This window comes from Balaenoptera physalus, assembly GCF_965194825.1.
Source record: "Balaenoptera physalus genome assembly, chromosome: 13".
NCBI lineage: Eukaryota > Metazoa > Chordata > Mammalia > Artiodactyla > Balaenopteridae > Balaenoptera > Balaenoptera physalus.
The window spans coordinates 7,246,153-7,269,262 of record NC_138892.1 but is presented as its reverse complement, the minus strand read 5'-3'; the positions used below and the strand labels follow the sequence as shown (position 1 = coordinate 7,269,262).

The following is a 23,110-nucleotide window of genomic DNA, read 5'->3' as shown; positions in this document are numbered from 1 at the left end:
TGTTTTAATATAAATCTTAAATGTTTTAATACATTCATTAAACATTCTTTTCATAGAGAGACAAGCCCTCTTCTTTGAAGGTAAGTCCGCTCTGAATGCAAAAGCAACTCACCTTTATCAAGTCTTTCTGAAACATTCAACTTAATTTTCAGAGAAACAACTCTCCACACTGCTATGTCCTCAGCTTATATAATAGTTAATTTATCCAATTGCAACAACAAGTACACACCAGGCAAAAAGATTTGGGAACAGACACCTGGTGGAGCAGAGGGGCCTACGCACATCAGAAAGCAGCCTCTGAGCTCTGGAAGGTCAGCGGGTGTGGGCCTCTGCCAGTGGGGGAGACAGTGTAAAGCTTCAGTTACTTTGGCAGTCAGTTGTGTAGGTGTCGTTTAAGAGGTCTGTCTTTCCTGGCTATCTCACAGAGTTGTTCCAAATCAAACCAAACCTGATAAAGTGCTGAAGAGCATGAAGCATTCTCCAGTTGTAGGAAAGCTGACTTACTGAGGTTAACCAGCTGGGCAGGGGAGCAATCGGGGTTGGACCCAGGCCTTCGGACTCCCAGACCAGTGCTCTTTTTAAGAGACAAGAGCCTTGCCCTTGCCATCACTGGGATTACTGAGCTTCAGAAATGTGCAGTTCAAGGCTAGAGGCCCAGGACCGTACTCCATCCTGCCCTTGGAGGCCCAAATGGTAGGAGGATGACATGCACGTCTGTCTGGTTTCTCAGCAGGAGAGCATGCCTTTCGCTGTGGTGGGAAGTGACAAGGAGTACCAAGTGAATGGCAAGCGGGTCCTCGGCAGAAAAACTCCCTGGGGGATCATTGAAGGTAATTCAATGCATCTTCTTGAAGAACTGGCCGCTGGTCAATTTTGCTTATTTATTAAGCATCTATAGGTCAAGGCACAGTCCTAGGATGTAAGATATAAAATGAATGTCAGCCAGACCCTGCCGTAAGGAGCTTACAGTCTAATTGGGAAGATGAGGCTCACAGGCAGGAAGCAATAAAAGATAGATTTAGCACCTGCCCGGGAGGCACTAGCTTGAGGGTCAAAGGAGTTCAGAACATGGAGAGATTAATAAGGATCGGAAAAACCAGAGAAAGGTTTTCACATGAAAGGGGGCATGATCTGAAAAACTCCTGAAGGGTTGTTCAGATGTTCCATTTTATTAGGAACGATGTGACCTTGAGAAGGTCACAGTGATTCTGAAAGTTCTCAGAGAATCGCTTCAGTTGACCACATTCATTATGATGCCCTCGGAGGGGAGCAGGATAGGCGTGGCTGCTCTCAGAACATCACTTGCTGAGGCACTTGAGTCTCAGGCAGGTTAAGTGTCCTGTCCAAGATCACATGGCTTGTTAGTGGTGAAACTTGGATTTTAGACCCAGATATTTTGATTCCAAAACCAAGTTCATCCCATTTTATCGTGTTGTCTCTCATTTTTCTATGACCCTTTGTTGGGATTTTTTTAAAAATAGCATTTTCTCATCATCTGCCTTGAATTATGAGAATATCTGTCCTACCCATTAGATTGTGAGACAAGAGGGTTTGTGACTTAATCCTCTTCTGCTTCCACAGTCTTTGGCAAGTGATTTGCAAATAGTAGGCACTCAGTCTATGTTGAATTAAATTTATCAATCCATCATGACGTTTTTAAGATGGCGCAGTTATTTTCTATGTGTGTTACTGTCTTCCAGTCAGATTATAAGCTCCTTAAAGATAGGCATTGTGTCTTAGGCCTTTGGCAGGTTTCTTAGACTCCCTGTGTATTAGTTTCCTTTTCTATAAAATGGGAAATATAATAGTGCTTATTCCACAGAGTCTAGAGTAGTATTGTGCCACTGTAGCTACTTAATGAATACTTGTTCAATGAGTAAAATCCAATGCACTGAAGTGCCAAGATGAGCACACCTCTGAAAGGGTGACCATAGCTTGACCCGTGGCTCTCTCCTAAATGCCTCCATGACCTGAACAGAAATTCACCTGCTGGTGTTGCTGCATTAGTGAAATGACCACCTGTTTTTTTGTTGTTCACAGTGGAAAACCTCAACCACTGTGAGTTTGCCCTGCTTCGAGACTTTGTCATCAGGTAAGATGCACCCCTCCCGTCAGATGGCAGGTTTAATTATTTGGGGTCTGGAGGCCGTCTGTTCAGATCCACTTCCTCAGTCCCCAGGTCTCTCTGACAGAGCTTTCTGCTCCAGTCCCAGCTCCCGTCTCAAAGGAAAAGGGGCTCAAGAGGTATCATTGGCTCTCTGGAGTGGGTCCAGGCCATGGACGCGATGTGTGGACCTCAGACATGGGTCCCCTCTTCCTCCTCCCGCCCCTAATCACATCCCTCTCTCTTCTCACCCTGTGTCCTTCAGGACCCACCTCCAGGACCTCAAGGAAGTGACACACAACATCCACTATGAGACCTACAGGGCCAAGCGGCTCAATGACAATGGAGGCCTCCCTCCGGTGAGCGTGGACACAGAGGAAAGCCACGACAGTAACCCATGACGACCCTTTCTCTGTATCATCACACATACCCACTTCTCCACGCACACACATCCCCAAACCACCACCAACCACCTTCTTCCTTTCTCTCCTGTCCCACAGGCCTATCTGGTAATTGTGGAGCATCTTGTCTACAGTGTGTGTGTGTGTGAGAGAGCGAGTGTGTGTGTGTGCTTGTGTGTGTGTATGTGTGTGTGCCTGTGCAGGGGTGAGGTATTTTTACTGCCCTCCCTGGAAAGTCCCTTGTAAGTTTGGTTCCTCCATGGCTGTCCATTATCTGTCTCCTTTCCTTGTGTCCCAGAACAAAGCCGTGTACCTCACTCAAGTGGTCTGGGGGAGGTTTCATTTAAAAATGATGGGAGCAGGTGAGCCACAGGTAATGCTTTCTTACCTCTGAAACCCACCTGCAAACAGGGACTGCAGAGATTCTCCCAGGACAGTCTGTGGAGCTAGACCTGGGAGGGGACGGGGAGTTGATGACTTAACCCTGCCTGTAAGTCCGGGGTGGTCTGGGGTAAGGCTAGGACTATTTGGGAAAAGAAAGGTCAGGGGAGAGCAGAGAAGTAGGCCAGAGCTGGGCTCCTGCAGAAAGAATTAGTACCTAGAAGTGGAGGAGAGAGCTCCACCCTTCGGTCCGTGTCGCGTTCACCGTCCCAAAGCTACTACCTGTCACCACCAAAGACTGCTGCTTTCCGCACTCCCCTTGCCTCGCTCCCCTCGGCTTCCACTTTCTCTCTTTCCCCCCCTTTCCCTCCTTCCTTCATTCTGCCCCCTCTGACTTTTCACTTCTTTTTACCCTAATCCACTTTAGCTTCATTTCTATATTTAGGATTTATGCCCAGTCTACTTCCAAAAACGACTTTAAGCCACTTAAAATCATCGCTTAAATCATGGGACAGTACAAACTGAGATTTCAAGAGAAATCGGATTTATAGAGAGGCATGGGAAAGAAAGTTTCTGCAGTCGAGCGCTGAAAATGGCCCTGAGCTTGTGGTCGGCCCAGCAAAAGAGGAGACACAGCGAGTTATGTGGTGCCCACTGGTTAAAGAAGCACATGTGCTGGTCAAGTGAGACAACCTTTTTTAGGCATTAAGTTCTAGAAGAACTGAGTCTAAAGAAGTATCAAGAACACTATACAGTATTTGTGTTTCTTGGTAGTTTGGCAATCTTAAACCACACCTCCCTTCTCTCCATCAGGATTCTTCCTCCTTAAAGCTGGCTTCTGTTTCTCTCTTCTTCTTGTGTATACTTGACCCCCTCCCCCTTTACTTCTCTTCTATTATCTCTCTGTCTCACTCTCTCTCTCATGTTGAAGCTAATTGCATTTTTGTCTGTCTTTCTCTGCTTTTCCCCAATTCCTCTTCCTGGCCCCTGTAGACATTCCCAGTGATACCCACAATTCTACATGTAGCCTTTTCTTGCCTTTCCCTTCAGCCCTGTATTTATTAATGCATATATTTCCCCTGTTGTTTTACAAACAAGTTACTCTTTCTCCTTTAGTCTGTAAGGTGGCTGAAATTTGGGGCTGGGGAAACAGTTTAGCCTTAGGCAAGGGAAAACAAGTGATACAGTTTGCAGTATCCTCTTACAACCTCCTGTTCCATCTCCTGGTCTAACCCTAGGTGTTTTACTGGTTCCCCTACAGATCCAAGCATTTATAGTCCCTTATCACTCAGGTGCTAGGAAAACACATAGACTTAAGACCAAGGTTCAGTGGACCAGGAGAAAGAGGCAGGTGATCATGTTGCCAGTGGCCCAAAACTCATGGTCGCAATCTTTCCTGGAAGCTCCTTACCAATCCAACCCACATCTTCCCTCACCCACAAAGTTATTCCAGGCAGGATAGAAGAATGGCAGGGTCAGAGCCCAGAGGTTGCTACATTTCAGCAGAAGAGGGATCCCTGGCTTATATGGAGACGTGGGACTAGACACCACGGCCTAGCGGGGAAGGTCTAGGGGTGAGGGGGGTGGGGGGGCATTGGAGAGGCTGAGTAGGAGACTGATGCTTGGCGCCCCTAAATCATGATCTCAGCCTCCCTGGAGAAGCTGTTTTATATGTCTGCTGCCAGCTGCTGGTCTCCACACCCTCAACCGTTCTCAACCCCCCTGCAGGGAGAAGGCCTCCTGGGCACTGTCCTTCCACCTGTGCCAGCCACCCCCTGCCCCACTGCAGAATGAAGGCCATTTCAAGCGCCGCTCCTCCCTCCATTCCTCTCAGCTGTTATTGCTGCAGGGCCACGCCCTTTTTAGTGCTGTGCGTGTCCAGCCAACACCACGGCCCCTCTCAGCCCTCAGCCGGTGGGAGGGGCCAGCTGCCTCTTTAGGACAGTTGCTTCTTCCATTCATCCAAACCACCCCTCTCCTCCCAGTGGAATGGAGTTCTCGCCAGCACTGCCCTCCTCCATCGTCTGTGTCAGCTGGTCCTAGGCCATCTGTAGGGTGAAGGAGCTCACCGAGAGCTCCTTCTGCCCTTGCAAACCCATACCAGCTACTTGTAACCATCTCCAAGGGAAATGGCATTGCTCCCTGTCCATTCATCTGCATGAGCTACTCTTGGCTTCCTTAAAGGGTCAAGAAAGCAACTTTTCTCCTTGTCAGATTTGTTGACGTCAGCTGTGTGAGCCCCAAGGTGGGACGAGGGTGTCTCCTTCATTGCTCAAAGCTTATTTATAAGGATGGGTCACTACAGATGTGGCGGAGCAAGGGCTAGGATCACTTTTTAAAAAAATCACTGCTTGTGGCTGGCCCGGAGGGCCGTCACACACCCTCCCTGCCCCATAATGCAGCCACTTAGGGAGCGTGGTTTTCCTGAGACATTCCTGGAGTTGACTTCCTTATCCTCAAACTTTAAATAAGAACTAAATGCACACACAAAACTCCAGAAAGTCACAGGATGTGAACTCTAGGAGGAAAAAAGCACCCTTCTGTCCACTTAGCAATAAGAGGGAATCTCTTCCCACCCACCCTGACTACTCCACCCCACCCCCTCCCCCACTCTGTTAACGTGAGCAATGAATCAGCCTGGCCACAGCTGGTCACTATAGGCTAGTGGAAAATCCCCAGTGGAGGGCACAGCCCCGCATCAGATGCATGAATGTTTGCGAATGTCGGCTGCCACCGCCCCACACACTATGTCTTATGGAAAACCCCTTGCCCACTGCCCCACCATTTCCACCTGGACACAACTTGCTCAAAGGCTGGTGACTTGTGGGCCATTCATCTACAACCAAGTCCTGATGGAGCAAGAGGCCCAAGCCTAGGGGATGCAAGAACGACCCATTTCTTAAATGTTACCAGTCCCAGCCAACCTTTTGGTGACATTATGGTTAATTTTCCCAATTGAAAGTAAGCAAACAGACGCTCAAACTGGTTGTGTAAATGTTGCTAGACTTTATGTGTTGTACAACTAAACATTGCTGTTTGAACAATAACTGAACTGTGTTTTATTTTTGCTCCTCAATCCTTGGCCAAATTAGCTATTACATCATCTCACCCATGTGTGGAGCGTGAGACAGGGACCATCTTGGTAAGAAGTAGACACAGAAATTAGAGATGGAAAAATTTTTGTGAGGTCAGTTCATCTTCAGCTGGCATGAAGTTGGATCCCCGTCATTATTCCCTGGAGTTTTGTATCCAAAATGAGTGATGGAGCTATCACACTTTACCTTGAGGGATGCTATGCTCTGCATAGCCTGTCTCCTCCAATGGAAACAATGTCTATTTTCATTCAATTAATTTCCTAGCTTTCACCCTCCTTTTTCCAGAAGGCATAAAACCAAATCTAGGAAAGGAGTGGACCTATCTTGCCTAGAGACCTGCCTTTTTTGCAGTGAAGACTTTTAAGAGCTAAACTTAAAGCACTTGCTTGTATTGTCTTTTTCAAACTTAAACCAATCCTTCCTCTCTATAAGGTTCACACTCTCTTCTATAGCCAGCAAATAACACAACTCTACCTGTATATTATCTCTCTGAATTTGAATGTGACAATCATGTGCAACTGTGTTTGGCTCCTCAACATTCTGTAGGGTGAGCACAAGGTATAGATGAATGGTGGGGAGTCAAGACTAGAGGAAGAGAGGTCAGCAGGCCCTTGGAGTCATTCAAGTAAAAGGATGAGGAGTGGAACTAGAACGGCAAAGCCACACCAAGATGGAGGGAAGTGAGAAGATCTGAGTGACAGAGCAGTGTGGGAATCATAAAATATCACAGCTGAAAGAAACCTAAGAGTTCTTCTAGTTCTTCCTTCAAACAGATATGGAAACAAGTCTAGAAAGCATAATCGTCTTGCCCAAGGTTGTACACTTAGTTACCAAGGCAGAACAGGGCCTAGACCTCAGTGCTTGTTCCACTGCTTCACGCCATTCCTATTGTAATCATGCTTTAAAAGTATATATATACCTGGGACTTCCCTGGGGGTCCAGTGGTTAAGACTCCACATTCCCAATGCAGGGGACACGGGTTCGATCACCGGTCGCATGAAGATCTTGCATTATGCTTGGTGCAGCCTAAAAAAAAAAAAATTAAAAAAAAGTACATATATTTCTGAAATCAGCATACATCTTACAACTGATGTCCGTTTATTTGGCAACTTTTTTTCCTTCGAGTTACGCTTTAAAATGGTGCATTTTACAACTGACAACATCTTAAATTTGATGAAATATGGTAGGTAGTCCAGAAGATGTTAACATCCTTCTGTTTGAAGCCCTCTGGTGCTATTGGTGAAGCTTAAAGGAAATAAGAATACATACAACATTTTAGTCTTAAAAGCAATTCTGGTCTAACGTATCCCACCTGATCCTCACAGTCACCCTTTGGAGGAGGCAGGGCAGGTATGATGCGTGCCACAGAGACAAAAGGCTCTCTCCATCTTGGAGCTGGAACGGACTCACACAGGGTCGAAATTCCCCCTTTGATTTCCTGACCCAGCTCACGCACCCTTTCCCGGATGCTGCCTCACAAGAAATCGGCTCTGATCCCAGGCTTTCTTTGGTGGAAGAAAGTTCTGCTCGCCTTAGGAGAGGTGAGGAATCGTTCTGACCCTTTCTGCAAAGGGCAACAGCTTCCTGACTCAGGCCAGGGAGGGGGTAGGAAAATTCCACTTTTAATTTTGATTCCCGACAGGACCAATTCAAGTTCATACCCGTGGGCAGCGGGGCAGCCACGTAGGGGCCAAGATGGTGAATCACTGTCGAGGAGGCCACTCATCACTCACTCCTCTGCGCTCCGGGGATGGAGTCAACTCCCTGGACCCGCCCCCTTCCCCATCAGGGCTGTCTCAACCTTGACTCCGCCTGGTCCTCTGACCAAGGCCCCTCACGTGACCAGCCGCCTCAGTCCCTTACGCCATAATCTCCGCCCTCCCCTTCAGAGCCCCACCCAACAGCTTGGCGCAGGCCCCGCCCCTTCCCATCTGAGGGGCGGCAGGAGCGGCCCTGGGGCAGGATGGCGGTGAACCAGAGCCACAGCGAGAACCGTCGCGGGGCCCTCATCCCGTTCGGCGAAAGGTGCGTGAAAGGAAGCCTGCGGAGCTGTCAGAGGAGGCAGCAGATGCACGGGGAACTGGCGGCTCGCAAACTCTCAGCGCCTCAGGGACTTTCCCGCCTTTTCCGCGTGCGCAGCGGGCGTAGCTCCGCCCCGACGCTAGGGCGCGTGCTGCCTCGCGGGTGTTCGGAATGTGAAAGCAGGAGCGGGGGGCCGTCGCACGTGTGAAGGGCGCGTGCTCAGGGAGCGAGGCGCGTGCTGCCTCAGAAGAAAGGTGGACGTGCAGTGGTGGGAGTGGGGAGTCGCACCGACCCTCCGGGTCGCGTGCGGCTGCTGTTAGTGCGCTACCTTTGTAGAGTGACGGGAACAAGGTCCCAGGCTTCTGGGAGGTAGAAGAGGTGTGAGTGTCTTTGGGATCTTTCTGGAAGGATCCTGAACTGTCAGGGGCCTCTCCTCACTCTCAGAACTTCGAAAAGCCCTCTCTCGTCTTCGCCCCAACCAAGGAGATGACTGGTCTTACTTTTTTGAAAAGATCAGGACCGGAAGAAGACGCGTCTAGGAAGAAGGATGCTCTCTTGCCTCCCATGGCGGCCTTGGGGTTTGCACCGATCGCTCTGTGTGGTGCTAGCGGTGACCGCCGCTCGCCCCTCTCCTCTCGCCTCTGTCAGGCTCAGCCCGGAGCCGCCCATTTTCACCTCCCCACCTAACACCTCGACTCTGCTCCACTCCCCTCCTTCATCCCCCGCCCCCATTTTTCCAGAGGCCTGCTCCATCTCCCCGGCACTTCTTAAAAGTGCTCCTCTCTGCTCCGATTTGCCTTCGTTTTCCTTTGCGCTCGCCTAGCAGTGAGACTCTGAAACCCAGGGCTGTGCTCAAGTGAGGCAGAGCACACCTACGTCGCTTTGAATGCATCTGTCGGGAAGACCCTTTAAGTCAGTACCAACTGCTGATGTCCAGATCTGTTTTCTATGCTTCCTTCCCCAGAATATTTTCTTGACAGATTTATACGCGCTGTCAAGGCGGTAGGTTCTCCCTTGCTCCTGAAGGACCGCTGCTGTTTGTTCAGTTTTGTAGTAGGAGATGATTGCCCACCATTCTGACCGCGTGCACACTGGCCTAGAGAACGCTGACCTGTGTGCCTGTGGCTCTGTGCCTCGAAGCCACTTCTAATCTGGTGTTTGGGTGTCTTCTCATTCAGGCTACGAGTTTGTCTGTCTGCTTTTCTGTTTGTGTGCTGGAGGCAGGGAATGAAGCATGGTTTTAAAAAATTGTGACATATACTGATTTTATGGTCCTTTGAATTACGTTTGTGGGGTCCTTTGCGTGCTCTTGAATGGTTAACCATAGCCGAGCACTGTGCACGGGCTCTATCTGCTCTCTGCAATGCTCTATCTGCAATGCTCTATCTGCAATGAGGATCAGTACTCGTTTCCTCCTTTCACAGGTGGGAAAACTGAAAGAGAAGTAATTTGCTTAAAATCACATGGCCAGTGCATGTGGGAGAGCTCTGAACTTAGGTACTGTGCATTCACTTCTCTACTCTGGCTGCCCCTCTGAAAGGAAAAGGACTGCTTCTCTTCTTTCTTCTCAGCAAAGAAGTCTCTGTAGGTGCTCTGGCTTCCTGGATAAAAACCACTTTAAAGAAATAGCTTGAGAGGGAGAAGATTGGTTATATTTTGACTTCTCTGGACTATTCACAATACACAGTTGAGAAATTCATCACAGCTTGGCTGTGTTGCGTGGAGATTTTTTTCTGATCCCAGCTAAAAAGTCATAAATGTGTGGGCCAGACTCTACTGGTAAAAAGGGAAGACACTGAGTTTTGTTTGTTTTAAATGTGTGCAGGTAAAACCATGTAGAAAAATTGGGAAAAATTTTAAATTACCCCAAATTCCTACATCCAGTGCTTTTTGCATTTTGGTATGCATCCTTCTGTACTTTCCCCTGTGGAAATATACACACCTTCCCCTGTCAGACTGCTTTGTAACTTGTTTTTCTCATTTACCAATGTATTAGGGATGCTTTCCAGTATCGTTATCTACATCATTATTTTCAAGGTCTGGTACTCCAGTATGCATACATATTTGCTCAAGCCCATATCTGGGATAGTCTGATTTTTTTTTTTTTTTTAAAGGAGGATATATTCTTTCTTTTTTTTTTTTTTTTGGCTGCGTTGGGTCTTCATTGCTGCTCGCGGGCTTTCTCTAGTTGCGGCGAGTGGGGGCTACTCTTCATTACAGTGCGCAAGCTTCTCATTGCGGTGGTTTCTCTTGTTGCGGAGCATGGGCTCTAGGCACGCGGGCTTCAGTAGTTGTGGCACGCGGGCTCAGTAGTTGTGGCTCGCAGGCTCTAGAGTGCAGGTTCAGTAGTTGTGGTGCATGGGCTTGGTTGTTCCACGGCATGTGGGATCTTCCAGACCAGGGCTGGAACCCGTGTCCCCTGAATTGGCAGGCGGATTCTTAACCAGTGCGCCACCAGGGAAGTCCTGGATAGTCTGATTTTAATGTCATTGCTGCAGTGAACTTTTTTTTTTTTTTTTTTTTGCAGTGAACTTTTTAAAGATTTATCTTTGCCCACCTGTCAGAATGTTTCTTTCAGATATATTCCTGAAAGTGGAATTGTGGGATCAGAGGACACAGATGTTTTAAAAAATATTTTAAAAATATATTTTTAATATGAAAATCCTTGTCAAAATATTTTAAAATATTAAATATATTTTATATTTAATATATTTATAAATAGAAGTACATTTATTGCAAAATTACCCTACAGAATTATATCAAATTACATTCCTTTTAATACTTTGAGTGCCCAATGCCAACACCCTGTGTTAATCTTTGATAGCTCTGCCAGTCTGATCATGGAATCTGAATAATGAAATCTTTTTTTAAAGCTTAATTGCTAATGAAATTATTTTTGTCTTATGGTTATTGGCTATTTATATGTATTTGGTAAATTTTCTTGGTTCATAAATTTTCTCCATTTTTTTGCTGAGTTGTTCATTTTTTAATAAATTTATTTATTTATGTATTTATTTTTGGCTGTGTTGGGTATTCGCTGCTGCACGCAGGCTTTCTCTGGTTGTGGCGAGTGGGGGCTACTCTTGGTTGCGGTGTTCGGGCTTCTCATTGCGGTGGCTTCTCTTGTTGCAGAGCACGGGCTCTAGGCACGCAGGCTTCAGTAGTTGTGGCTCGTGGGCTCTAGAGCACAGGCTCAGTAGTTTAAGCCCGTGGCGCACGGGCTTAGTTGCTCCGTGGCATGTGGGATCTTCCCAGACCAGGGCTTGAACCTGTGTCCCCTGCATTGGCAGGAGTATTCTTAACCACTGTGCCACCAGGGAAGCCCCCTGTGTGTGGATTTTAAAGGTTTTCTACATATAAGATCATGTCATCTGTGAACAGAGTTAATTTTACTTCTTCCTTTCCAATGTGGATGCCTTTTATTTATTTTTCTTGCCTAACTGCACTGACTAGGACTTCCAATTCTATGCTGATTAGAAGTGGTGAGAGTGGGCATCCTTACCTTTTTCCAGATCTTAGAAGAAATGCTTTCATCTCTCACCATTGAGTATGATGTTAGCTGTGGGCTTTTCATAAATGGCTTTTATTATTTTGGTGTAGTTTCCTATGATTCCTAGTTTGTTGAGTGTGTTTATCATGAAAGAGTGTAAAATTTTGTCAAATGCTTTTTCTACATCAATTGAGATGATCATGTGGTTTTTTTGTCCTTCATTTTGTCAATGTGGTATATTACATTGATTGATTTTCTTTAAAAAATCTATATATTTAAAAAATTTTTTTATATTAAGTTTTATCCTTTTCCTAACCTGTCCCTATTCTCTCCACAGCCCCCCACCCTGGCCCCTTGCCTCTGGCAACACCCTACTTCTCTGTTTCTTTGAGTTTGACTTTTTAAAGATTCCACATTTAAGTGATTCCATGCAGTATTGTCTTTCTCTGTGTGGCTCTCTCTCTCTCTCTGTGCATATATATATCTATCTCACATCTTCCTTATCTGTTCATTCATTGATGGGCACTTACATGGTTTCCATATCTTGGCTATTATGAATAATGCTTCAATGAACATGGGAGCACAGATAATTGTTTGCTATCCTATTTTCATTTCCTTTGGATATATACCCAGAAGTGGGATTGCTGGATCATAAGGTAGTTCTATTTTTATTTTATTGATTGACTTTAATATATTAAACTATCCGTGCATTCCAGGGATAAATCCCAGTTGGTCATGGTGTATAATCCTCTTAATGTGTTGTTATATTCAGTTTACTAGTATTTTTTTTTTGAGGATTTTTTACATCAGTATTTTTCTGTTTTTTCTTATTGGAAGTTTCTTGACTACTGATTCAGTCTCTACCTGTTATAGGTCTATTCCAATTTTCTTTCTTTAGTCAATTTTGGTAGTTTTTTTCTAGGAATTTACCCATTTAATCTATGTTATCTAATTTGTTGCCATACAATTGTTCATATATACTCTTATAATCTTATTTTAAATCTCTGTAAGGTCTGTGATAACATCCCCACCTTCTTGCTTTTTTTAAAAAATGTTATTTATTTATTTATTTATTTTTGGCTGCATTGGGTCTTCGTTGCTGTATGCAGGCTTTCTCTAGTTGCAGCGAGTGGGGACTGTTCTTCATTGTGGTGCACAGGCTTCTCATTGCGGTGGCTTCTCTTGTGGAAGAGCATGGGCTCTAGGCAAGTGGGCTTCAGTAGTGTGGCTTGCAGGCTCAGTAGTTGTGGCGCACGGGCTTAGTTGCTCCGCGGCATGTGGGATCTTCCTGGACCAGGGCTTGAACCCATGTCTCCTGCATTGGCAGGTGGATTCTTAACTACTGCGCCACCAGGGAAGCCCGACATCCCCACTTTCATCCATAGTTTTAGTAATTCGAGTTTTCTTTTTTCCTTGGTCAGTTTAGCTAAAGATTGGTACATTTTGTTGATCTTCACAATGAATTAACTTTGGTTTCATTGATTCTATTTTTCTATTCTTTATTTCATTTATCTCCATTGTAGTCTTTATTATTTCCTTCCTACTGCTAGCTTTGGGTTTCATTTGCTTTTGTTTTTCTAGTTCCCTAAGGTGGAAAGTTAGATTATTAATTTGAAATCTCTCTTTTAAAAAATGTAGGCATTAAAAGCTATAAATTTCCCTCTTAAGCACTGCTTTTGCTGCATCTAAATAGTTTTGGTATGTATGCTTTTCCTTTCATTTAGATCGAAGTATTTTCTAATTTCACTTATGATTTCTTCTTTGACCCATTGGTTGTTTAAGAATGTGATGTTTAATTTCCGTATATTTGTTACTTTGTCAGATATCCTTCACTTAATTTCTTTCTAATTTCATTCCATTGTAGTCATAAAAGATATTTTGTATGATTGCAGTCTTCATAAATTTCGTGAGACTTGTTTTGTGGCCTAACATATGGTCTTTCCTAGAGACTGTTCCATGTGCACTTGAGAAGAATGTGTATTCTACCTTTGTGGGGGGAGTGTCCTTATATGTTAGGTCTAGTTGACTTTTGTTAGATGTATCCATGCTTATCATTGTTGTATCTTTTTGATGATTGACCCTTTTATCTTTATAGAAGATTCCTCTTTGTCTTGTAATAATTTTTAAGTCTATTTTTTTCTGGTATTAGTATAGCCACTTCAGCTCTCTTTTGGTTACTGTTTCATGGAATATCTTTCTCCATCCTTTTACTTTCAACCTGTTTGTGTCTTTAGCTCTCAAGTGAGTTTTTGTAGACAGTCTATAGTGGTAATATGTTTTAAAAAGATATATATTCTACCATTCTCTGCCTTTTAATTGGGGACTTTAATCCATTTACATTTAATGTAATTATTGATAAGGAAGAACTTAACTTCTGCTCTTTTGCTATTTGTTTTCTATATTTCTTATATCATGTTTGTTCCTCAATTCCTCCATGAGTGCTTTCTTGTGTTTAACAGATATTTCTTAGTGTACCATCTTGATCCTTCTTCATTTCCTTTGGTGCATGTATTTTAGTTATCTTCTTTGTGGTTGCCCCACAGATTATGTTTAACATCTTAATTTATAACAATCTAGTTCAAATTAATACCAACTTAGTTTTAATTATATGTGAAAACTTTACTCCTACATAGCTCTGCCCTCTTATATTGTGATTGTCACAAATTACATCTTTATACATTGTGTGCTCATCATTATAGATTTATAATTATTGTTTTATGCAATTGTGTTTTAAATCATATAGGATGAAATGAAATGAACAAACCCAAAATGCGTTAATACTGATTTTTAATTTACCTATGTAATTATCTTTACCAGTGTTCTTTATTTCTTGATGTTGATTTCATTTACTGTCCAGTGTCTTTTTATTTCAGGCAGAAGGACTTCCTTTAGAATTTCTTATAGTTCAGATCTAGTAGTGATAAACTCTCTCAGTTTTTGTTCACTTGGTAATGTTTTAATTTTTCCTTAATTTTTGAAGGATAGTTTGGCCAGATATAGAATTCTTGGTTGACAATTTTTTTTCTTTTTAGCACTTTGAATATTTCATCCCACTACCTCCATATTTTCTGGTGAGAAGTCAGCTGTTTGTCTTATTGAGGATTCCTTGTGCATGATAATTTTCTTCTCTTGCTGCTTTCAAGATTCTCTGTATGTGGCTTTCAGCAGTTTCGTTGCAGTGTGTCTTGGTGTGGATCTCTTTGAGTTTATCCTACTTGGAGTTTGTTGAGCTTGGATGTGTAGATTCATGTATTTCATTAAATTTGGGAAAATTGTGGACATTATTTGTTCAAAAATTCTTTATTCCCCCTTTTTTCCTCTCCTCTCCTTCTGCCATTCGCATAATACATATGTTGATATGTTTGATTGTGTTCCACAGGTCTGTTAGACTCTCTTCCTTTTTCTTCATTCTTTTTTCTTTCTGTTACTCAGGTAGTAACTATTAATCTCAATTGACCTACTTTGAAGTTCACCGATTCTTCTGCCTGCTGAAATATGCCATTAAATCCCCCACTACTGAACTTTTTATCTCAGTTATTATAGTCTTCAACTCCAGAATTTCTATTTGGTTCCTTTTTATAATCTCTATCTTTTTATTTTTGTATTCTTTATGTGATGAGACATTGTTTTCATCCTTTTCCTTAAGTTATTAAGTCATTGTTTCTTTTAACTTTTTGAATATATTTTAAATAGTTTATTTAGAGTCTTTGTCTAGTTAATCTAATTTCTTGGCTTCCTAAGGGGCAGTTTCAATTAATTTTTTAAAATAAATAAATTTATTTATTTATTTATTTATGGCTGCTTTGGATCTTCATTGCTGCGTGCCAGCTTTCTCTAGTTGAGGTGAGCAGGGGCTGCTCTTCGTTGCGGTGCTCAGGCTTCTCGTTGTGGTGCCTTCTCTTGTTGCAGAGCATGGGCTCTAGGCACATGAGCTTCAGTAGTTGTGGCTCACAGGCTTCAGTAGTTGTGGCTCACGGGCTCTAGAGTGCCTGCTCAGTAGTTGTGGTGCATGGGCTTAGTTGCTCTGTGGCATGTGGGATCTTCCCGGACGAGGGCTCGAACCCGCGTCCCCTGCATTGGCAGGCGGATTCTTAACCACTGCACCACCAGGGAAGTCCCATACTTTCTTGTTTCTTTGCATGCCTCATGATTTTTTTTTTGTTGAAAACTGGACATTTTTAAAAATTATAATGTGGCAACTCTGGAAGTCAGACTCTCCCTCTTCCACAGAGTGTTGTTGCTGCATGTTGTAGTTATTGTTTAGTGATTTTTCTGAACTAATTTTGTAAAGTCTCTATTCTTTGTCATGTGTGGCTAATGACATGTGTGGCCTCTTTTATGTTAATTTAGAGGCTAGCTAGTGATTTGACAGTTTACTTGTATGTTTGGAACAACAACAAAAAAATCCCAGCCTTTGCAGATGGACTGTGTGTGTGTGTGTGTGTGTGTGTGTGTGTGTGTGTGTGTGTGTGTGTGTTGGAGCCTGTCTTTATCACTCAGCTAGGCAGTTTAAAACTCTGTCTTAGCTTTCACTGCCTGCTTGAGCAGAGCCTCACTGTCAGCCAGAGGTAACAGTTTTAGGGCCTTCTCAGGTTTCTTCTGAGCATGAACTCAGCCCTGAAAATGTATGTGTGGTGCTTTCTAGATTCCCATGAACATGTCAGAGGTTTTCAAAGCCTTTATTCCTCAAAGCAGCTCATTTCCCAGTCTTTCCTTCCTCACTTTTCAGTTTTTTTATTGTTTGCCCAAAATGTCATTCTTTGCCCCAGATATCAGCTCTAACACATTTGCCTTGAAATGTTTTTGACAAATGTGCCCTAGGTAGCTGCCTAAGTCCTAAGAGAGTTTTGAGTTAGGCACATGCCCTTAGAGCTAGTCCTCCAGGAAGCCACTGGACAGGTCAAAACAGACAACCACAGTAAGGTCTGCTCTCCTCCCTCCAGCAGTGGGCACCTATGCTGAGAATGTGGGTGGTTGTTGTCAAGGCTGTTGCCAAACTGGGGAGTGGAGGATAGTACTAGGGTAAGTTAAAGTGCACAAAGCTCTCTTATTGACATTCAGCTATTTTTTTCTTGATTAAACATTCCCCTAGTTGCTATAAACTTTTGATTAAATTTTAGAGTTCTAGGCTGACATTTAGAGTTCCTTATTCCACCATTTTTGCTGACGTCCTATTTTTTCATAGTCTCTTAAAAAGTCCTTTTTATCCATGCACCACCATCCTAGTTCCTGTTCTTATTACCTCATATCAGAACTATTTTAGGAACTCTTAAATGGATCCCTCTGACATACCGCCACTTCCTTGATCATGTGACTTCCCTGCTGAGACAGCTGCAAGTCACAGTTCTGCCTTGCCTATTGAATGATGTCTCCAAGCTCTAGTCCCAGCATGATTCCAGCTTTATCTCACTATTCCTCCCAGTCTCACTTCCATGCTGTTTTGATGAATCCACACAGGTAGGCTGCTTCCAAGTACGCAGTTTTCTTTCCACTGCATACCTCCATTAATGCTGTTTGCTCCCCATCAGGATTTTCCCCTACCCTCACTTCTGCCTACTGAAACACTATTCATCTCTTAAGAATCAGCTCAATGGGACTTCCCTGGTGGTCCAGTGGTTAAGACTCTGGACTCCCAATGCAGGGGACACAGGTCGATCCCTGGTTGGGAAGCTAAGATCCTGCATGCTGCACGGCATGGCCTAAAAAAAAAAAAAGAATCAGCTCAAATGTCAACCTTTCTGTAAAGTCATTCCTAATTACTTCAACCAAGAGCTAATCTCTCCTTCCACCAAACTGCCATGGTATTTTTGTTCCATTTATGTGATGTATGTCATATATTTCTTGCATTATTACCCATATTCATGTTTTCATTCACTCATTCTTTCAATATTTAGTAGCACCCACTTATATATTTATAATTTATATATATAAATTACTAAGAAAGGGAAAAAACCCAATAGGATTCTATGAGTAAGAATAGGACGAGTCCAAGTTTTTCAGGTTAGGAGTGCAGGGAGAACACGACAGACAGAGGGAACATGTCAGAGGGTTCGGGAGCACTCTGTGTGTGCCTTACGTTCTTTACCAGAGTCCAAGAAACATTTCCGTTAACAAAGTGCTTTATACCAACTGCACAAGATGTAGAAGAATTAATGAATATACATTAAGAATAGAATTAGGTTTGATAAGAAAGAAGAACCCAATGGGGCTTCCCTGGTGGTCCAGTGGTAAAGAATCCGCCTTCCAATGAAGGTGAAGGTGGGTTTGATCCCTGGTCAGGGAACTAAGATCCCACATGCTGTGGGGCAACTAAGTCCGTGCACCTCAACTAGAGAGCCCTCGTGCCGCAGTGAGGAGCCTGTGAGCCACAATGAAAGATAACGAGTGCCACAGCTAAGACCCAACACAGCCAAAAATAATAAGTAAATTAATTAATTAATAAGAGTGGGGGAACCAATTTTTTTAAAAAAAAGAACCCAATGATAAAGAAGAAGAAGAAGAAGAAGTGTGAATTGTCAGAGAATAAGATCATTTAAATTCCTTTCTATTTTAATAAAATAGTAGTAGCAGCAGCAGCAGCAAGTAACATTTATTAAAATCTCCCTCCAGGCTAGAATCTATGCTAAGAGCTCTGTTTGTATAATTTTATATAGATTCTAAATTGTGTGCTGTCTGCCCTGTCTTTTCTGCAGTGTCTTGAAGCAGAGTCAGGATGTGGACCTCTCCTTCCTACAGCAACCAGTGGGATCGGATCTCTTTAATGGTACAAAAAGAGGAACATTGTTTCTCACTTCATACCGGGTAATTTCTACTTCTACTTTGATCTGATTAACTCTACATTTGTTTTCCTTAAAATGGAGAGTGGTTAAACATTGACTTTCAAAGTATTTTAAACCATTTCTCCTTTGAGATTTTCCATGTTGAAGTGTGATGGAAGAAAATTGGTGATGTTTCTCAATTAGGCCAGAATGCCAAAGCAGCCTTAACTTCAGAATTGCTCTTATATGTCTCAATCCATGGACAAATTGCATTCCTTTTCCAAAGTTTCTTTTCTCTCTTAGGTGATCTTCGTGACTTCACACTTAGTCAATGACCCCATGCTTTCTTTTATGATGCCATTTGGTCTGATGAGTAATTGCACCATTCAACAACCAATCTTTGCCCCCAACTACATTAAAGGAACCATTCAGGCAGCTCCAGATGGTAAGTGTCCCCCCTCAGAAGTGTATTTTTTCTCAAAAGCTTCCAGAAGGTTTAAGATTCAGACTTGGCCCCTGCTTCATTGGATAGTACTTCTCTTGGTGTTTGTGGCAGTCCTTCTGTTACAGCATGCCAGCCTCTTAGTGAGTGTGTGCCATTTCTTCCTCCAGGTGGCTGGGAAGGACAGGCTATTTTTAAATTATCCTTCAGAAAAGGAGGTGCCATTGAATTTGCCCAGCTGATGATGAAAGCTGCCTCTGCTGGTGAGCGATGCTGATAAAATTATCAAGCGCTTTGGGGTTTGGGGGCCTGTGTAATTGAAGTAAGACTGTTAACTAGTGACGACTTCTGGCCTCTGTGGTCAGGCGGTTGATATTTGCACATGTATTCAGCGGGCATTTCCTGAGCCTACCGACTATGTGCCAAGTAACATACTACGTGCTAGGAACACAAGATTTAGTCCCTCCCTGTCCTGAAGGAGTTTGCAATCTAATGGGAGCTTACCGTCAGACACCTGAACAACTAATTATACCTGATAGTCTTTTGTCCATTTAAGTGCCGGTCTCATGTATCACTGAGTAGTCTTGTTTTCGGTAGGGTTGCCTTGGCTCTTCTTCCTCTGGCATGGTTTTTTTCTTCTCTCCTTTCTGACTTTGCCTTTGCTTCTCTTAGGTTTAATTCCCATCTTTCATGGGACTAAAGCATGGGAAGAGGTACCGTCAAGCCCTGCAGCACTGATCTAATGGATGTACCAGAAGATACAAATAATCTTTTTATGTTATGTTTTAATTCAATCTAGCCTCACTTTATATCCCTCATTCTCTCACCTTTTGTACTCCAATCCAACTGGATTTCTTTGTGCCTTGCTCTCCCATCTCTGAGCCTTCATGCTATTTGCTCTGTCTGGAATGCTCTTCCCCTTTCTCCCTTGCCTTCTCCACCCCCAACTCCAATCTAGTTGAGACAAACACAGTCCAGTAGAGATAGACATATGCAAATACATTATCCTATCTTATGGCATGTGCTGTAATAGAGGCATGGACAAAGTTCTGGGGACACACAGAAGAATGTAGTGAATTTTCTACCTTAGAAGACTGACTGGATCATGATGCTATAGACCATAGTCAAGAGTATAAGAGATAGTCTAGGGAATTCCCTGGCGGTCCAGTGGTTGGGACTCGGTGCTTTCAGTGGTTGGGGATCGGCCCGGGTTCCATCCCTGGTCAGGGAACTAAGATCCCGCTAGCGACGTGGCCAAAAAAAAAAAAAAAAGAGTATAAGAGATAGTCTAAATTGGAGAGGAAATGAGTTCAACTTTAGACATAGTAATTAATACTAGCTAACATTTATTGAATGCTTATCATATACTGGGCAGTGTTCCAAGGCCTTTACATGTGTTAATTTATTTAATCCTCACAAAAACTTATGATGTAGATTCTATCATTATCCCCAATGTAGAGCTGGGGAAACTGAGTCAGGGATGGTTATATAATTTCCCAAGGCTATACAGTTAGCAAGTGGTGGAGCTGGAATTTGAACCTTAAACCTACTCTCTCTCTCTAAAATTTTCATTTTGAAAAAAAATCAGATCTATAGAAAAGTTTTAAGAATATTACAATGAACTCCCATGGACCTTCATCTAGATTAACCCATTATTAACATTTTCCCACATTTGCTTTTTAAAAAAAAATAAATTTATTTATTTATTTATTTTTGGCTGTGTTGGGTCTTCGTTGCTGCACGCAGGCTTTCTCTAGTTGCGGTGAGCGGGGGCTACCCTTCATTGCGGTGCACGGGCTTCTCATTGCGGTGGCTTCTCTTGTTGCAGAACATGGGCTCTAGGCGCGCGGGCTCAGTAGTTGTGGTGCGTGGGCTTAGTTGCTCCGCGGCATGTGGGATCTTCCCAGACCAGGGCTCGAACCTGTGTCCCCTGCGTTGGCAGGCGGATTCTTAACCACTGCGCCAGCAGAGAAATCCCCACGTTTGCTTTATGTTATTCTTTTTTTTTTTTCTGCTTTTGTTTGAACTATTTGGGAGTAAGTCACAAAGATCATTTCCTTCATTTCTAAATATTTGAGTGTGTATCTCCCAAGAACAAGGGCATTCTCTCATCTAACCTCAGTGTGCTTATCAAATCAGAAAATTTAACATTGAAACAATACTATTGATTATTCAGATTCCAATGATTGATCATTACTATTCCTAATTCTAATAGCATTTTTTTTTTCCGATCCAGGATCTAATCCCAGATCACATATTGAATTCAGTTGTCCTATTTCTTTGGTCTCCTTTAGTCTGGGCTCAGCCTTTCTTTTTGTCTTTCATGACCTTGACATTTTAAAAAGAATACAGCCTTATTGTTTCGTAGAATATCCCTTAATTTGTATTTGTCTGTTTCCTCATGATTATATTCAGGTCACGTATTTTGGCAGGAATACTGTATAAGTGATGTTGTGTCCTTTTGAGCCTACACTCTTAACCCCTGCACCATATTAAGTGTGAGGTACACAAGCTGCTAAAGGCAGTGGACATGCAGCTTGGAGCTCCAAAGATGCACTGTATCAAGACACTGATTTGGAAATCCTCAGCACACAGGTCATCTCTGGAGCCATGTGAACGATGGGCTCATTCAGTGAATTAAGGATGGTATGCCAAGGGTCCTCAACATTTAAGGGATAGGTAGGGAGGGGTGACCTTCAATGGAGATTGAGAAGGGGCTGATTGAGAGGTAAGAGAAGAATCAAGTGAGTTCATTATCCTGGAAGTCAAGGGAGGAGAAAGTTTCAAGCATTACTGGGTGGTCATCTGTCAGCTGCTGGAGAGATGTTTGGTAAAATGAAGACTGAAAAATGTGCATTGCATGTGGAAATTTGAGGTTTTTGGCAGAATTATCAAGAGATTTCAGTGAACTGCTGGAGAAGAAAGGTGATGAAGAACCATATTAGAGAAAACTGAAGAGTAAGAAAATTTGTTGCAGTTACTGTTAAAAATACAGTGCAAATATATAAAGGCCAAGGAGTTCACAAGCTGTACCCAACTAGCAGCTCTTCATGGTCCAGAGGGCAGACAGCATCTGGAAGCCTGACATTGGATAACAAGGTGTCCTACAGACAGAGGGAGTGTAGCTATGAAGAATCCGGGTCAGGGGACACTTGGAAATCCAGTTCCCCTTTGCTACAGATGTCTGGGGAACTCGGGACAATTGCATTCTGGGTCTTGAGTTCACTCTTATTTTTGGCCTCACAGTACTGAGGGGGCTTATTTTTAGGATTATGAGATAAGGGTCAGGCAACTTCAGGGGATTCTCTTTGTGCTCTCATTAAGTTCTGCTTCTTGGCCTGCAAATGTAGGTCAGTGTCTCAGCCATTGCACAGCCACTTGGAAAGGATTTAGGCAACTTATATGAACTTGGCCCAATGTCTGGAACTGCTCTGGGTCTGATTATGTCATGGTTTAGGTGTGGAAACCTGTGCCTACTCCCCTGGCAGAGTCAGGTCTTGTGAATGGGCTTCCTTGAGGCTTTTGGAATTAATTAAACACCCATCATGCATCATGATCTGATTATTTGACCAGGAAAGGTTCCTTTCCCCTCAGCAGAGTTGCTTTGTTAGGGCTCTTTGATTTAAGTTTTTAGCAAACATGTATTGAGTACCTATTGTGTGCCAAACACTAGGAGAGACAATTGGGAACACAACAGTGAAGGAAACATAAGTACATAGTCCCTGCTTTTGTTAAACTTACGGTCTAGTGAGAGTCATATAAGAAATAAGCAAACATGTAAGTGAATAAAATAATTACTTACTCTGAAAAGGGATACTAATAGAATATTGAAGGGGAGGGTAACAGGGAAGGATGACAACTTTAGATTCAGAGTGAATTAGTTAAGATAATGCTAGCTATTGAAACAGATAAACCCCAAATTATCAATGGCTTAAGATAATGGATATTACTGCTTATATAAAGGCCAATCAACAGGAGTGAAAGGGGACTCTGTTCCACATAGCCCGTCAGGGACCCAGGGTAATAGAGTCTCTGCCATCGTTAACATGTGGCTTCCAAGACCTCTTTGGGTAGCCAGAAGAGAGGGGAAGAGAGTAAAGATCTCACCTGGGAAGTTTTCATGGGTCAGGCCTGGAAGCGGTGTCCATTACTTCTGATCATATGCCATAGGCCAGAAATTAGTGTGGCAGGCTGATAATGGCTCCCCAAGGTATAATCTGTGTCCTAATCCTCAGAATCTGTGAATGTTACCTTGTTTGTAAAAAAAAAAAAAAAAGTATTTTCAGATATAATTAAGGATCTTGAGATGAGGGGATTACTCTGGATTATTCAAGTGGACCCCAAATACCATCAAAAATGTCCTTTTAAGAGAGATGCAGAGGGAGACAAACAGAAGTGCTTTCTTCAGTACTGCCAT

The 23,110-nt window shown here is 43.2% G+C and overlaps 2 protein-coding genes across 6 annotated transcripts in view; both read left to right on the top strand.

The window, feature by feature from the left end:
- The window catches only part of SEPTIN3 (septin 3), a 29,109-nt gene extending 23,176 nt beyond the window's left edge, over positions 1-5,933 (top strand). For 2 of the 5 annotated variants that reach the window (XM_082420628.1, XM_082420626.1), the window contains exons 8-11: positions 731-830; positions 2,041-2,092; positions 2,370-2,463; positions 4,615-5,933. In XM_082420628.1, coding sequence (XP_082276754.1) covers positions 731-830; positions 2,041-2,092; positions 2,370-2,463; positions 4,615-4,680 — 312 coding nt within the window. In that variant the 3' untranslated portion in view covers positions 4,681-5,933. Of the gene's footprint in view, positions 1-56; positions 81-730; positions 831-2,040; positions 2,093-2,369; positions 2,464-4,614 lie in introns of all 5 variants that reach the window. The other 3 variants (XM_082420625.1, XM_082420624.1, XM_082420627.1) reach the window with 3 other exon arrangements.
- A 2,011-nt stretch (positions 5,934-7,944) lies between these two features.
- WBP2NL (WBP2 N-terminal like) overlaps positions 7,945-23,110 on the top strand; it is a gene marked incomplete at its 5' end in the record, with an annotated part of 30,591 nt that continues 15,425 nt past the window's right edge. The window contains 4 exons of the mRNA XM_082420696.1: positions 7,945-8,006; positions 18,186-18,294; positions 18,555-18,696; positions 18,864-18,956. Coding sequence (XP_082276822.1) covers positions 7,945-8,006; positions 18,186-18,294; positions 18,555-18,696; positions 18,864-18,956 — 406 coding nt within the window. The remainder of the gene's footprint in view (positions 8,007-18,185; positions 18,295-18,554; positions 18,697-18,863; positions 18,957-23,110) is intronic.